Genomic DNA, 17,387 nt, shown 5'->3' on the forward strand with positions numbered 1-17,387 from the left:
CATAGAATACATTGCATAAGACGTCCATTGTATACATTGTTTTTTTTTTATAGAATCACAATTTAATCCTCTTGGATGTTGAATAGAGGACTGATAGGTAGGTTAGATGTTTTTCGAGTTGCTAGGATACAGACGTAGGTACCAGCTCTGGCAGCTGATGCAGAAATCAGTGCAAGAGAGGGGTCCCCTGACATGACAGATCATTTTTCATAGTTATTTAGCAAAATAAAGTACAAAATGTTTTTATTTACATTTCTTACAGACACAGTGATTATAATTGCTAAACTTAAACTAAAAAGAATTGATTAATGCCATGATAACATTTTTAGTAATAAATCTTCATTGTGGCACACATGCGAACAACAGTGTTTCTTGCAGTGCTTTTTCCACCTTCCGAACATAACACGACTACGCCCAGCCCTCACTCAGCACAGTGCAGAAGTCCTGGTCAGCGCTTATGTTAGCCCACATCCCGCATTGATTACCGCAACTCTGTCCAGTCTGGCATCCCAAATAAGATACTCCACCGACTCCAAAAATCTGCAGCGAGTATCATCATTTATCTCACTGACCTCATGGAGAAGCAGACCCCTGCCAGCTCACTGTGAGCCTCCTCAGCAGGTCCACTCAGCATACCAAACACGCCCCAGGGGAGAAGGAGCGTTCTGTTATACTGCCCCTAAGCTCGGGGATTCACTTCCCCATCACATCAGGCATTTGGGAAACCCATCTCTTTTGGCTAACTATTCATTGTGACTTTTACATACAGTATTACTTGTTACTTATGACTGCATTAGTTGTAAATGTGATTTTTCTGTTATTTTAATGTTTTATTAATTATATTTATATTTGTATTTGTGAAGTAACTTTGGGTGTCATTGAAGGTGCTTTTGAAATGAAATGCATTATTATTATTTTTATTATTATTATTATTGTTGTTGTTTTTACCAAAACCTCATGATAGCTTAGATATCATGTGCTGCTTTTTATCTGCAAATGTTATGAGGCAAGTTGAGTTAATGTGCATTGTCCTGCCCTGTGTAGGAGCCCCTGTGGATAAGGGCCTCTGCAGTGAGCTGACTGCCCCAGGGCCAGCTGTCTGTGAGGTGCCCTGCCCCAGAGACTGTGCCCTCACCCCCTGGACGCCATGGTCCTCCTGTTCCCAGACCTGCTCCAGCAAGACCACAGAGGGCCGGCAGATGAGAACCCGCTCCATCCTGGCCTACAACGCTGGAGAAGGTGACTCAATCAAGCCATGACTGTTTACTCATCTTATGTGTTTGTTTTGCTCTTCTTAAGGGGATCATTTCTGCACATAATCAGATGTATTGAGAGCTCAGTGTTTTTTACTGTGGGTTTATTGGTGTGAGCGAAAACATATGAAGTTATATAAACAGGGACTAGCTTGTTGTTGTTCAGTGGGAATTCTCCATTCAGAGACAGCCTCTGTCCTAGATTTAGGCTTCAGCAGTGATATCATTTATATGCATGTGTTTTACAGTATTGATGATGATAGACAGCACAAAGGGAAGCAGGATTGCAATACATGGTCAATTTGACTGTGTATCCTTTGAGGGCTGGTGTTGCATAAGTTTAATGTCAGAGCTTTTGACTGAAGTCTCATTATGTGGTTTTCAATTGCTGGCATTTTCTGATAGTGTGTAGTGTGTGTTGACTGTGTGCATGTGTGTGCATGTGTGTGTGTGTGTGTGTGTGTGTGTGTGTGTGTGTGCGTGCGTGCGTGTGTGTGCGTGTGCGTGTGCGTGTGTGTGTGTGCGTGCATGTGTTCCTGCATGTGTTTCCTGTTATTTGTGCGGTGCTAAGAAGCACTTTGTGTTCTGTTTCTACAGTGACGACAATGGTAGTGGCTTGGATTACTGTGATGGAGGGTAATTTTTAGTGTTGGATCAAGGCTGTTTTTCAGCAGCTCTAGTTTTTAGAGTTTGTGCTGCCACCATTAGCAAAATTAGACTAAATTGGATAGGCTTGTAGTGACGTAGACAAAAGCATAGTTTACTGTTTTTCTATACTAAAATACTTAAATGTCCATACTAACAATTACCATTGTTCTTTCAAGGTCTTACAAATGTTCCGAAGTTTCCAGAACTACTTGGTATATTGATTTTACCCCTCCTGTAGATGTGCAGTGCACCATTACACATTAGATGTGAATGAAAAGAAGTGTATTTGTTAGTTGAACGTAGATCTATAGCTATGAATTGTTAACTGTGAGGTACCTCCTTCTTCCTGGTGATTCTGTACTGCACTCTTGGCTTTGGAAAAAAAAGACTTGGCTTTGGGGAGAGAAAAAAACATTAATGAGATACTTGCTAGAGGGGCAAATATATTTTAAGGATCATTTCCCACAAACGCAGCTTGTTGCACTCTTGAGTGCCAAAATATTTCTTCACAAAAAAACATTGTTTTTGTTTTCTCTCACCGTGGGAATATTTCACTGTTGCCAATTTACATTAGACATGCACACTTCTCATGATGGAGGATGCATTCATGAAATCAGCCATTCATGTAGAGAGAGGCAAACCTTATGCATTATGGATGGTACCCCCCCTCTCTCTCCCCATCTCTCTCTCTCTATGTTTCTTTCTCTACCTCTCTCTCTCTCTGCCTGTCTCTCTCTCTCTCTCTGCCTGTCTCTCTCTCCCATGGATGTGTGAATAAATCAGTGGGCGTGACTCTGCAGCACCACACATTAATAACAGAAACGGGGTGTTGCTGGGGGTGGCCATCACAACACACGGAGTGTGGACAGGCCATCTCATGGCTTTGGCCCTGGTTTAAAACAACACACGGAGTGTGGACAGGCCATCTCATGGCTTTGGCCCTGGTTTAAAACAACACACGGAGCCACTCAGTGTGCTCATTTAAACCCTTCAGCTTAACTTTGGTGAATGCATGTGGTCAGAGGGGAGCTCTGCCCAGCCATTGAAAGAGAGCTCAGCCCAGCCATTGAAAGAGTGTTTTTTTTAATATTTTGTATTTTTTGGTGTGGCACTAAAGCTTCCCTCCTGATCCCTCCAAGAGGCGCATTATCCCCTGGGCTAGTTCAGCCCCGGCTCTCGGCTTTTTTAGCGATGCAATTAAAGCATGCCGAGACGGTGCTTTTCCGAACACCTTGAGAGAGGGCCAGTCGGCCTCGTTACAAGCCTGCGGGTGACCGAAGGTCAGCGTGGGATGTGGCGCGCTGCCGTCTGTTCCCTCTCCACCCCATCGCCTTTAATGCCACGCTCAACCCCTCATTCGGCAGCTGCTCTCTCACTCTCCTTTAATACCGTGCTCGACCCCTCGCTCGGCACCTGCTCTCTCACTCTCCTTGTGCTTGAGCGGGATGAGAGGGGAGCTTTGACTCGCCCCGCGGCTCCATCATCCCCAAGGCCTGTAAATGTCAGCAATAATTCAGAGCCACTAAGGGGGCTTGGCGCGGCGAAGTATCGACTCCGCTGAGAAACGGGAGGCGCCGAGCACTTCAGTGGCCCATCCATCTGAGGGGAGCCTTTTCTCTCTTAAAAAAAGAAACTCCAGGAGTAATGCGGCGTTCTTAAGGCAAATGCTTCTCCTGACACTGGAGTGAGGGGAGGAAACACACCCAGTTTAAACAGGGGAAAGAGACGATCTATCACACAACCTATTAGTGGGTGCAATTCCCCAAGGGTAGTTGTATTTGGTGTGTGTGTGTATGTGTTTTGTTTTAGTCACAGGTAGCTTGGCATACTGTAATTTGTTCCCATCATTAGAGCCTATAATCTCTCATCCATACACATCCCATAGTGTGTGTGTGTGTGTGTGTGTGTGTGTGTGTGTGTGTGTGTGTGTGTGTGTGTGTGTGTGTGTGTGTGTGTGTGTGTGTGTGTGTGTGTGTTTGTGTGTATGTGTGTGTATGTGTGTGTGGATAATAATATATGTCTATAAAGATGTCTATTCAGCTATGTACTGTATGAATGTATGTATGAACATGTGAACTGTGTGTATCCAAGTATGCTTGTGTCTTTAGATGGCTATGTGTGTTTGTGTGTATGGATATATGTTATTGTTATTCCCAAATTGTGATGGGTTTCCTTCCAACTACTGTACGTTTGTGTCTGTAGATGCTTGTTTGTCCTTATTTATGTGTGTATGTGTGTATGTGTATGTGAATGTATATGTGCTTGTATGTGTGTGTGCATATGTACAGTGCATTCAGAAAGTTTTCAGATGCTATCCACATTTGTCTTGTTTCAGACTTTCATCAGTCTACACAGTCTTTTTGTTCATTTATTCCAAAATAAAGGGCACAATATCCCATTTATAACTTAATTGGAATCCATCTTGGCCTAATAGAATTGAATGTTGGACTTCAAGGACAACTATCAGTGCCACACTCCATCAGTCAGACCCTTATAGTAGAGTGGTCAAATGTAAGCAATTACCTGGCTTTAAGCCACACATTAAGGAAAATGATAGCCTACTGTGAGTTAACCACAAAAGCAGCTGATTCTGAATGACTTCCAGCACCGAACATTTTCTTTGACTGTCTATGGCATTGCCTCATTAATACCATCCCTACAGTCAAACACAGTGGAGGCGCTATTATGATGTGGGGATGTCTTTTTCTGTGACGGGGCCTCGGGGAGTAGTCAGGATAGAGAGAAAGATGGATGCCAGAAAATATCAAGCTATCCTGAGTGTAACCTTTTCCAGAGTGCTCAGGATCGCAGACTTGATGGGGAATGTTTACATGTCAACAAGACAACAACTCAAAGCATACAGTCAGCCATGAAAAGGCAGGAGTGGAATTGGGGGAAAACTCTGTGAAAGTCCTGAAGAGGCCATTGTGGAGTTATTGGTGTAGATTGATGACAAAGATGGGTCTGAAATGTAACATGTGGAAAACTAGAAAGGGTCTGAAAACATTCTGAATGCACTGCAGGTCTTATAAATGAATCCTGCCTACTGTATTGGTGTAAATTTACCTATATTTCTTATATAAATAAATCCTACTGTATTGGTGTATATTTATATATTTATCCATATTTCTTATAAATCCTACTGTATTGGTGTATATTTATATATTTATCCATATTTCTTATAAATCCTACTGTATTGGTATATATTTATTTACCCATATTTCCTCTGCACGTACAGGGGGAGCCATGTGCCCCAACAGCACTTACCTCCAGGAGGCGCGCAGCTGCAACGAGCACCCCTGCATGGTGTACCACTGGCAGACAGGGCCCTGGTCTCAGTGCACCGAGGACCCGTCAGTGGCCAGCACCAACGCCAGCCTCAGCGCCAGCAAGGCCTCCTGCTCCATGGGCCTGCAGACGCGCAAGGTCATCTGTGTCAAGGTCAACGTGGGACAGGTGCCCCCCAAGAAGTGAGTGCTGGTCTCGGAGGTGGAGCGCTTTTTGCTGTTGTGCTGGTTTGGGCTTCTGATGTGGTGGGTGCCGGTGAAGGGTTAACAGTGAGAGCAGAGGAGGCGGTTGAGGGAAGGAGAGATAAGTTTGGCACTGAGCGAGCGTGCCCATGTGGTGGGTGTTTAAGTCTGTGACTGACTGACAGGCTCAGCTGTGAAGAGGTAGAATGAGAAGAGAAAGAGGAGAGAGAGAGTGAGAGAGAGAGAGAGGAGACAGAAAGAAAGAAAAGTAGAAAGCAGCCTCTTTCCTTCCCACTATCTCTAGTCTGCAGGCAGAGAGTTGCTCAAGCAAGATGGAGGAAGGAAAAGAAATAAATAAAAGCACGTACCATAGAATCACAAACAGACCAATTACTGCATCCCAGTCAGTTTTAGGCTCTGTAATTTTCCACTGATGATAATGGCAGTAATTAAGTGGGCTTGATTCTTTAATGCAATTAAATCGGCACCAAGATGAGAGAGTGCAAGACAACAAGGCCTGTTTTGGAGGGCCAGTCCCAGCTGGTATCACGAAGGCTGACGTTCGCATGCTGTCACTTCCCATGACACTGAGGGCCTGAGAGCTTCTCGTGGCCCAAGCTTTTCCCCACACATGGTCGTATGCCAAGACGATGGATGTATGATGGATGTATGATGGAAATCCCTATCACTAGTCAACTATTTTTGCATGCAGGTTTTTATGCTCATTTCATGGGGATTGCTTCCCTATCTTTTTTTTCGTCCTCTCTTTCATCTCTCTTTTTTCGTCCTCTCTCTTGACCTTTTCATACCTATGTACCCATTAATGTTGTGGACACAGAGTGAAGCATGTGTGTTCTTGACCTTTGTTATCTCCATTTGTTCCCGTGATCCATTTCTGACCCATTGAGGCAAGAGTGACACACCAAGTGGAAGTCTATGATCTAACAAAGCCATTGCCCTGACAACAAATTTTAATGATCTCCGTGCAGACCACCTCCATGTAGATGGCGTGCTTATCTTTCCTCACATTAGCATTTGTGACATTTACACATAATTAAAATATAATACTAAGCAGCAGAATTGACTTTGAATAGACAAAATGTTAACATAATTGGATCTCTTAATGACTGTGCTGGTTGTGTCAACTGCACTGTTTAACAACGCTGGAACAATTTCATTCTGCAAATGAATGCACCCCTATTATTGAAATGAAATTTAATTTCATTTGACGGCATTCTAATTTGGACAATGCCTCATGTGACACGCAGAAAACAGTCACAGCCGCGGCAGTATAACAGGGCTGTGTTCTGCATTCACTGGAGGATGCGCCTCAGACGAACATCTTTATCCTGGAGTGTGTGCTAACGTTGTGCTTTGCAGTGTTCAGTCTGTTAATTACTATGTTTTGCCTAATTTCTTCACGGGTTGCATTTTTGAGCCTTTATAAAGGCTTTGGTGATGTGTCTATATGGTCTTTGATGTGTAGCCTATTTTGCTTTCTTTTGAATTTTGAATTTATTTCGTTGAGGAGTTCCAAAAAAACGTCTGTGAGACGAGCTGCACTCAAAGGGACAATGCATTGAAGGAGCTGAGGGAGCCAAGGAGAAATTTATTTGGTCTCACTTCATCCTCTTGTCACACAAGGCTCAGTTTTTAATGTTTGTGTGTGTGTGTGTGCCCTCCTTTATGCAGGTGTGCTTTTATTAATATGTGCGTTTTGTGTCTATATAATAATAATATACTAATATACTAATAATCTCTCCTTGGGGATGTTATCTGTGTGGGTATTTGTATTTGTATTTTAGTGTATGTGTGTGTGTGTGTGTGTGTGTGTGTGTGTGTGTGTGTGTGTGCGCGTACATGATTGCGTACATGAGTGCCTCCTCCTTTATGCAGGTGTGCTTTTATTAATATGTGTGTTTGGTGTCTATATAATCTTTCCTTGGGAATGTTATTATAAGACTTCACTTTTCAGGACCAACTAGAAGTGGTCGAACGAAATCGTGAAGCTTATCGTGCACTGTTGGAAAAATGACAATTGATTATAAACCCCTGTTAAACCTAATAAATCTGACTCCACTCAATATTAGAAAAGTTTCGGTTCAGTGTAACATTGCAATCCACAGAGTCGATATACCCACAATACAGACTGTTACTGAGAATGCCTGATTCATTTTATTATTGCACTCGCTCTAATCTAGTTTAGGTATAATGCTATAGATAGATATACTATATATTGATCCCTAGGGGAAATTCAAGAAAGCATCGCTTCCTTCGAGCAGGAGTCGAACCAGCGACCTAAGGATGGCCGGTTGTTCACCTACAGTCCTCCGCTCTACCAACTGAGCTATCGAAGGTCCCTAATGCTATAGGACTCCTCCACCTGCCGATTCATTCGGGTGGTTCTGTACTAGTCTGAAAGTAGGTCAGAGGCTATATGCTGATCCGGACTGCGATACTCACCAGCGTGTTAAACAGTCAAGCAAATTCCTATGCAGAGGGTCAGGCTGTGTTAGGTCGCGACCAATCTAGACCATCGCTGGCAAACTGCCCACCGCTGTATAATACTTAATCAGTTCATCTAGCTTGCCATCTCCCTGTTGATTTAGTTCATACGGCGGCGATAACCAATCCTAGCCATTCATTATGTTAACACTGTTACCTAGACTGCTACTCTGGTCAATAAGTACAATAGAAAGGCTATGTGGATCAGAACATAACAATTTATCCAAACATAATAGAGTCCATCTAGAATGAATAATGTGAAGGTACAAATAGGCTAAAAGAATACTTTGAGAGATCGTACAAAACAATCAGAGAATGAACATACCCAGGATGATGACTACACACCCAAGTGGTGCGGGAGGATCTGACTACTCCTAGAATAATGTGTGAACTTCCCTTAAATAGGCTACCTACAGTAGTTTGTGATTGATAGGGATCACATGGTGAGTAGTTGATGAGACAGACCATTGTTGTAGTGAGAGTGAATCAATCAAGACATGACAAGGTATACATTTGATTACATTTCCCGTTCCTAGTTAACTGTTCCTGTGTACATGTGACAAGCATGTGACAGTAGGCCCACAATAGTAGTGGTTGAAAGGCAGCAAATCAAGAAACATGCCAAAGGCTCCTGCTCTTTGAATGCGTTTAGTTCCCCAGGATTTGTTTCCCTCCCGAGGATTTGCTGCTGCTGTTGGCATTAGAAAATAAATCTGATGTGGCCGTGTGGTGCCCCTGTCTCTGTCCCACCTCTGTTCCAGCCTTGCTTGGCTTCCGCGGCATGATTCTAATAAATGCTGACGTCCCAGAACACCAAGATCTCTTTCTCATTCTCTCATTCTCTCATTCTCTCTCTCTCTCTCTCTCTCTCTCTCTCTCTCTATGTCTCTCTCTTTCTGCATTAAAGCTGACCCTGATCATCCAGCAGGTTCCCACCAATAGGATGAGGAAATAAAGCATGGGCATCACATAATGCTCCAAGGATATGGCCAAAGATCAGATTACCGGACGCCTCTCTCAGATTGACCATTTGCCCTCATTTATCTTTATCCAGCAGGAATACTGCAGAGAGGACCAGTGCTTAAAACATACACCCCCCCCCCCCTCCCCACACACACACACACACACGAATACACACACACACACACACACACACACAACCACAGATTAGTCAGAGCTCAGACTTTGCTTGAGATTTTTGTAGCGATGCCACGATTAGAGGGATTACCATTCAGTGATAAAATCAATACATCTCAGTGTGGAATAGCGTAACGGCAGCGTGGGCTGTTCTCTGCCCTACAACATGTTCTCTGACATCTCTCTTTCTCTCTCTCTCTCTGTCTCTCTCTCTCTCTCTCTCTCTCTCTGTCTCTCTCTCTCTCTCTCTCTCTCTCCCTCTCTCTCCCTCTCTCTCTGGCTTTGCCAGGTGTCAATACAATTTGTAATCCAAAACAGTGACAGTGAGGGCAAGCGTGCCATGATTGCCAGTGAAAGTGATAATGGCATTTTTAGGTGTTGACGTCAGGCCTGTGAGGATCTTTTCCGTGGTGCAGTCCCACATTCCCCACACACCTCTCTCTCTTTCTCTCTTTCTCTCTCTCTCTCTTTCTCTCTCTCTCTCTCTCTCTCTCTCTCACTCTCCAGAGCGTGAAACACCACAGGTATCCTTACCTGACCAGACAACTGACTTACCTTAATCTCCAATAATTAATTCTGTTAGCGTAAAGAGCGGGCTTAGGCCAAACCTCTGTGACATGTCTTTAACCCCGGAGCCCTTGTTGACTGACTGAGCTGAACTTGTGGCCTGCTCCGCTCACTCGGGACAGGACTCGTCAGGACTGGACTGGTGTGGAGCGCGGCAAAGATGGAGGCCTGCATCGCAATGTGACGCTCGCAAAGTGTCTGATGGATATCGGGTGGTCCTGACACATGTGGTGTGGGAATTGCAATAAGACCCCGTTCACACCGCATGTCTTAATGCTCAATTCGGATTTTTTGCTCAGATCCGATTTTTTTGTTTGGCTGTTCACATTACCTTTTAAAATGTGGCCTATATCAGATTCCAGTCTTAACTGTTTGCGGTTTCGAACTGACCCGCATGCGCAAAAGAAGAATAACCATTGATATCAGCTAACTCCTGCGCCGCATAATTGTGACAAATGTCGATGTAGATTGAAAAAAGATTGTAGAATTCGCATCAAATCCGGCTTGGTGGTTCACACTGTGGCCGCATATGGAAGTGGTCTAAATCTGATTTGTAAAAATCAGATCTGGGCAAGATTTGAGTGTTCACACTACTTCTGAATAAGTCTGACCTGGTCAGATTTGGGCCACTTTTGCCTGCAGTCTGAACAGGGTCATAAGAGGCTTAGCGCTTACAAGTGTATCTGTATGTGTGTGTGTGTGTGTGTGTGTGTGTGTGTGTGTGTGTGTGTGTGTGTGTGTGTGTGTGTGAGTGGTGTGCGTGCCATGGCATGTGCGTGTGTGCGTGTGTGTGTGTGTGTGTGTGTATGTGTGTGTGTGTGTGTGTGTACTGTATGTACAGTATATGCATGTATACCGGTATGTGTGTCTATGTTTATGTGATTTTATTACTTATTTGTGTGTGTGTGTGTGTGTGTGTGTGTGTGTGTGTGTGTGTGTGTTTGTAACTCAGGTGCCCAGAGGGACCTCGTCCTGAGGCAGTGAGGCCGTGCCTGCTCCCATGTAAGAGGGACTGCCTGGTCACTCCATTCAGTGAATGGTCTGCCTGCACACCGTCCTGTGAACCCGGTACAGTAGAAGCCCCACAGTATAGGGCATACATCATACACACCAAATCCCTTATAGAGAGAGAAAACAACAAATCTTTCTTGTCTATTTTTCATTACGTTATTTTACACTGCCCTCTTTTTTTGCCTTCCACTTATTACTGTAATGTATCATGCCTAAATTGCATTGAAATAATTGTGGAATTGCTCAAGTAGCGTGTCTCTTTCTCATTCCGTGAGGAAGATCGCACCACACACAGCATCCAGGCTTATCACGCTGGAGGACGCTGTTGAATACATTAAGCTGATTTATGGCATGAAATCATCATTGCGCCTGTTTTATGACCTCTGCCGTGGCACTGATGTATAAACCTGCTGCCACAGTAGGCATATATATATATATATATACAAGATAGATATATCGTTTTTTATTCGGCTTTGGTCATGCCTCTGATTAGAAATTTATCCCATCAGGTATTTTCAAATAAACTGCTCCCGTTTAATGGATTTGAATGAGAGGTTACGCTTGAGCCTTGGAATGAATGTGTGATAATATGAGCTGCTTAGAAATATCTGGGCAGGAAGGAAGAAACATTCCCAAGCAAACACGGCTCCCTGGCTCCCCCGCTGCAGTGTTTGTGATGTTTACATTTCTTACCAACACTGAATATCACTACCTACCCAACAATAGGATGCATATCATGATGCGTATGTCATGATGCAGTGCTACTTCCCTCTACATTATTGCATCGTTACAGCTCTGTTTCTGACCCAGCGTTTGTGCCCAAAGGTGCTGCGGCCCAAAAACCCAAGCAGTCCCGCAGGCGCATGGTCATCCAGATGCCCTCCAACGGGGGCCAGGAGTGTCCCGAGCTGCTACACGAGGAGAAGGAGTGCGACGCCCCGGCCGTCTGCCCTGGCTACAGGTACACGGCCATAACCTGTGTACCTTTAGTGTAGAAAATGTCTGCTGAGTTTGTTATTCTGTCTGCCTGCATGGGCCTTCTATTGAGGCATTCATGATATGATTTGACTTTTGAGTGACTTGAGCATACAGGACAACCCAGAATGTTCAGAATGGCAGTCCAAGTGCCTTCCTCAGTAAAAGCCATGGTCATGTACATTTGCACTTTCACTGCCATTTAGCAGGATAACCTGATATGTGAAATGCTAAGTAAGTAGGATGGAGAATGCTCACAAGCAACTGGCATTGTCGCGCACCAGGGATTTTCCATAATCTAAAAAAAACTCAGTTTCTTAATAACTTAGAAAAATACATTATCTAATTTCCTCATAATTGCTATCACAGTGACAGTGCGACGCTAGCAGCTAATTGTTTAACTCTAATTGTTATTGGAAGATGGAAGACCCACAAGTGGCGGCGGTGTCAGCTGGTCCCGTGGTCTGTCCGCCAGGAGAGTCCCGGTGCTCAAGAGGCCTGCGGATCGGGACTTCAAACCAGAGGTGAAGCCCGGCTCTTTACATACAGTTTGCCTGCAAGGGAAGATGGCTAGAGTTTAGCCTATGGCTAGCGTTTTCCCCCCAGTTTAATTCAGTTGTAGGGGATAATCATTTTAAGACAACTAACTCTGTGGTTAATGATGACTCAGTGCCAAACTGCCTCCAGACACAAGACCTGAGGTCTAATCTTTTTTGCCTTCAGATGTTTGCATATTCACAGATCAAAAGTCTCCCCTCATGAGTACCACTGTAAGATCAACAGCTCAATTCAGTCCTCCTCCACATTTGCAATACACACCGACATTATTATAACAAGACATTAATTACAATAGATTCAAATGCATCAGTAATTTTCAGTGCTTACTGTACTGTATATAACACATTAGACAAATAAGCCCAGTATGCATATGGATAGCAGAGGAACCATTTATCTTACTGTACAGTCGTAATTAAAACGTTTCACCAGACCTGCGTTATAATGCAGAAGCTAAATAAATGTTTTCGATTTTCAATTTGCAAATGCTTGGTTAGACAGTGCAGTGAGCTCTATATTAAATGGGATATATTATGGGATATATATATATGGGGAATGTTGATGAAGTTTCAAGCTCTTTCAGGCTCTGTTAACTTACCTTATTTTGATGCACTTGGACAGCTCAAAGAGCTTCTGAATTGCTTTTTGGGAAAGTATTAAACGTGGCCTCCCCATAGTATTGCACTCCACTCACGTTGTGACTTCATATGTGGTGTGTTGCAAGTTTGAGATGCAGTGACTGGAGCCCAAGATGAATTTCCCTCCATGGGGGACAATAAAGTATACTTTTTCTTTATCTTTATCTTATAAATAGAGGTTAAGTGATTGTAAAGAAATTGTAAAGACGTACCACCAGTCCCTAAAGTGTTATACACTGTGATGTGGTCTGTAGAGGCGAACCTGTTTTTTTTACAAATTCAGTTTGGTTTCTCAGATAGGAAATTTGTGTTAAAAATAGTCAATTCGGTCGTTGTATGTAGGGCGAAGATCAGTTTCACTTTCACTCACGGTGTGAACAAAGCAGAAACCACCACTGTCACCCAATGGGTCATGTTGTATTATCACAGGCCTACCGTGGGCACTGCTAAGATTGATAGATAGTGACTGGAAGTGTGATGAGGGCTTTGCTGTTGTGAGTTTATGACCCGTGACATTGCTGTTGCCCCACGGTCGCTGCCCGTCACGCCGGACGCCGCACTCTGACATGGCCGTCCCTACATGAGAGACCGTCAGGAGCTCCTCAGGTGCAGTGCATCAACGTCACAGGCGTCGCCTTTAAGGTCACCCTCAGCCTGCCAACTGTAGCGTAGAAGTCGGTGTATAACACGACTGCTGGAAACCGGCCTTCTGGAAATTGCGGCTATCTCCGTGTCAGGAGTGATGCATGGCTCTATTTTTTATTCTTTAGATGTTTGAAATATTTTGGGACTTATTTCAATTCAATAAACTTGTGTCACCTGCCCAAAGACTGTCATTTATTTATTGGAATAACTTTTTAAAAACATCAGAAATTATTTCAGACATGTTTCTTCTCTTTGTACAATTACACAGGTTCTCTATGAAAGTATATTTTTCTAAGCCATCAGCCCTTTTCCACATACTGTAATTATCCACAGACAGTACTGGCCACATTCGTGCCTTTAAGCCATCTCTGTGTGTTGTTCTCAGACCTGTCTGTGCTTCTCTCTGTGACCTGTGCCGTTTTCTTGCCTGGGGCCCCATAGCGGTGTCGTGTCGTCAGCTGGACGGCTCTGTGGCGGATGTGGGCCAGTGCCTGAAGCTGCCCAGCACCATGCCCCCCATCACGCAGCCCTGCCAGCTGCCCTGCCAGGATGACTGCCAGCTCACCCAGTGGTCCAAGTTCTCGCCCTGCGACTTCGACTGCGTGGGCGTGCGGACTCGCAGGAGGGCTCTCGTGGGTAAGAGACGGCTACTGTGTTTATTCATGCATGCTGATGATGTCACAGAGAATGAGAGAGAGAGAGGGAGGTAGAGAGAACGGGTGCTGTATGTACACACATCATGTCCGTCTGTGGTCAAGGTTGGTCATTTAGTGATGGACAGAGTTTTGTATTGAGTGGAGTTTTTCAGAGGAAGAGCTTGTTTTTGCCAAAGAATCATTCAAAGCAGAGGAAAGGTTGACTTGAAGAACATTATGAAGAACTGTTGGCAAAGAAAGAATCCGGTAACACTTTACTTGACAGTATCGACATTAAGAGTGACATGACACTCTCATGAACACATGACACTGTCATGACACATGAACCCTAACCTTAACACTTACCCTAATCCTAACCCTAACTTGTTATGACAAAAAACAAATGTCACTTAATAACAGAAGCGTTATGTCATAAACGTTTATGACTTGTTTATGACATGTTCATGACAGTGTCATGTCTCTCTTATGTCAATATTGTCAAGTAAAGTGTAACCAAGAATCCTTCAAGGCAGAGGAAAGGTTCACTCAAACAACTAGTGAACTTGCTTTTGGCCATGAATATTGCTTTTAAACAAACAGGCAAAGGGCACTAAGCAGGATGTGTGTAGTGTGGCGTAGGATACTCTGAAAGCTAAGACCATGGCCTTATTGCTGAGGGACCGCAGCCACTGCTGGAGTGGACGCTGCGCAGAAAAACACGTCCTCCTAATGGACACGTAGGTGGCACTGAGGATGTGTTACATCTGCAGACCGAAGCTTACGTTCGGTAATGAGCACAAAACATCGGTGTAAAGTAGCATCCTTTGCTATGAGTTTAAATGCCCACCGAGGGCCAAAGCAGTCACCGAAAGTGTGCTCATGGCTCTGCCAATACGCATTTAGTCTCCTCAAGTACCCTCCCGTTCAATAGAGATAATAATGCTTGATATTGATCAGATGCATTGTTGTCTTGGAGCCCATCTCTGCCTGGACTACAAATAGTACAATGCCTCTTGCAATAGTGAATGAGGTTCAGGAGCGCATTCTCACCTCCTGCTCGGCAGAGTTTTATTTATAGCAATAATTGAGCAGTACTCAAGCTGAGACACTGATCTACTGCAGAGGTTTATGTGTGCCAACAATGCTTTCCATCTTTTGTCTGTCTTCACATCAGATTCTGTTTTCAGTGTTTAATCTTAGACTGGATATTTCATTAGGAGTTGCATTACTGTTTTGGTGTGGTTTAATATGCAGAACAATCTAATTAAAGCAGCAATTTGATTATTATTAGAATACAGAATATTCCAGTTTACATGCTAAGTGAACTTGAAAAAATCAGATGCCATGATGACACATCTTCATACAAGAGTCATGATAAGATCCAAATAAAATCTGAGTATCGGTTATATGCCAGATGTAATCAGATTGAAATGGAATGAAATGAATGGATTGAAACTCTCCCGATTTCATAAAATTGTAATCCATCCAATTACACAGTTAGTTTACAAAGTAATTTGAGTGACTGAAATCTGATTGTTTGTTTACACTGTTCATTACTGTGCACAGTCACTAGAGCGTTTATACTGTTCATTACTGCACAGTAATGAACAGTATAAACGCTCTAGTGATTGCATTGACTGCATGCTCTAGTGATTGTGCAGTGGAGTGTTTTCTCTCTCCTGTTCCCGGCGTGTGGCAGGCAAGAGCAAGAAGAGGGACAAGTGTAAGAACAGCCAGCAGTTCCCGCTGAGCGAGACCCAGTACTGTCCGTGCGACAAGTACAACGCGCAGCCCGTGGGCAACTGGTCAGACTGCGTCCTGCCAGAGGTGCGTCCTGAAGGCGCGCCAGTCGCCAAGGCGGGCATGGGCACGGTCGATGTTCGAGAGTGCGGGCAGGGCTACCGCTACCAGGCCATGGCGTGCTACGACCAGAATAACCGGCTCGTGGAGACATCGCGCTGCAACAGCCATGGTGGGTCCCTCTCTCAAGGTCTCTCTTTCTTTCTATATGTGCTTTTAGTCTTTTGTCTTTGTCAGTCTATCCTCACCGTCTATCCATTCACACGCCCTCCTTGCTCTCCATTACTCTCTCCATCACTACTTTTTGTTCAACATTTCCTTAGTCCCTCGTTTTCTTCATCTTTTTTTGCCCGCCCTTTTTCACCTGTCTCGTTTAATCTGTCTACCTTTTGCTTCATCCCTCATTCTCAGTGGTTCTCTGTCTATCTTTCCACCCCCCACCCCCCCCTCTCATTCACTTCCCCTTTAGGGCCAAATCTCTTGTAGAGCTGGAGCTTTAGAGGGAATCTAATTTGGTCACATGGTACTTACTTGATTTCTCCCTCCCCTCTCGCTCTGCACCCCCCCCCCCCCCCCCCCCAACACCCACCCTGTCGGGGGCTGATCCTGCACCCCTCAAATCCCCTCATCATTAAGCACAGGGCCTAATGTCTAATGGAACGTGGCATTAATCACGGCTAAATGCTTTGACTCACACAGTTATGCCGGCATGTTTTATGCGTGACTACTAAAAGTTAGAGGCTACCAGGAGATGAGGGCTATCGAGAGACCCGTGAAGACTGTTTATTTGTTTTCTTTTCTAATGTTTGTGTATTTCCCTCCTAATGTATCTGCATGAGCGTGAAATATGTCCCGTGTTGAAGCCCTGTGTACTGGTTAATTACCTCTGTTGTTTATAATGCGCTGTTCAAGATGATGTGTGGGTAAATCTGAATGGCTGGCGTGCAGAGCTAGTTATTGAAACCAATGGCTGAAAATGTTGCCGTATTAATATTTTCTTAGAACACCGGGTGGTTCTGCTGGGGAGCTTTCCTCTCTTTGAAGTGTCACGGGAGTCGTAATCTTTAAAATATTAATGTTGTTTTCGCTGTTTAGCTCCTTTGTCACACTGCTACCTTTCTTTCTGGCGTAGTGTACATGAGCTAGTTGAGACTGCTGAAATGAGGTTGGTATATCAGGCCCGCAAGTGTCATCTCCTGAGAGTGCACTGCTGAATGCTGAGAGCTGGTGGCATGGGGGCCCTGCTGCAGAGGATCTGTGAGGATCTGTGGTCTGTGTGTGTGTGTGGGGGGGGGGGGGAGTGCACTGCTGAATGCTGAGAGCTGGTGGCATGGGGGCCCTGCTGCAGAGGATCTGTGAGGATCTGTGTGTGTGTGTGTGTGTGTGGGGGGGGAGTGCACTGCTGAATGCTGAGAGCTGGTGGCATGGGGGCCCTGCTGCAGAGGATCTGTGAGGATATGTGTGTGTGTGTGTGTGTGTGTGGGGGGGGGGGGGGTTGGGCTGGGGGGTTGCTGCAGAGGATCAGTGAGTCAGGTTGGTGCTGGGTGG

At 44.5% G+C, this 17,387-nt stretch overlaps 1 protein-coding gene and 1 non-coding gene across 2 annotated transcripts in view; one reads left to right on the forward strand and one right to left on the reverse strand.

Annotated features, from left to right (window-relative positions):
• thsd7ab (thrombospondin, type I, domain containing 7Ab) overlaps window positions 1-17,387 on the forward strand; it is a 107,589-nt gene that overhangs the window by 59,696 nt on the left and 30,506 nt on the right. The window contains exons 8-14 of the mRNA XM_076281274.1: window positions 1,045-1,239; window positions 5,140-5,371; window positions 10,533-10,648; window positions 11,417-11,552; window positions 11,987-12,090; window positions 13,846-14,040; window positions 15,739-16,011. Of these exons, the coding sequence (XP_076137389.1) occupies window positions 1,045-1,239; window positions 5,140-5,371; window positions 10,533-10,648; window positions 11,417-11,552; window positions 11,987-12,090; window positions 13,846-14,040; window positions 15,739-16,011 (1,251 nt within the window). The remainder of the gene's footprint in view (window positions 1-1,044; window positions 1,240-5,139; window positions 5,372-10,532; window positions 10,649-11,416; window positions 11,553-11,986; window positions 12,091-13,845; window positions 14,041-15,738; window positions 16,012-17,387) is intronic.
• Window positions 7,642-7,728, reverse strand: trnay-gua (transfer RNA tyrosine (anticodon GUA)). The gene is given in 2 exon segments: window positions 7,642-7,677; window positions 7,692-7,728. It is a non-coding gene; the product is annotated as a tRNA-Tyr (tRNA).

The sequence above is a fragment of the Alosa pseudoharengus genome, unplaced genomic scaffold (genome assembly GCF_046254945.1).
Source record: "Alosa pseudoharengus isolate Yale_2024_CS ecotype anadromous, Long Island Sound unplaced genomic scaffold, YU_APseudo_1.1 YU_APseudo_1.1_scf_12, whole genome shotgun sequence".
NCBI lineage: Eukaryota > Metazoa > Chordata > Actinopteri > Clupeiformes > Clupeidae > Alosa > Alosa pseudoharengus.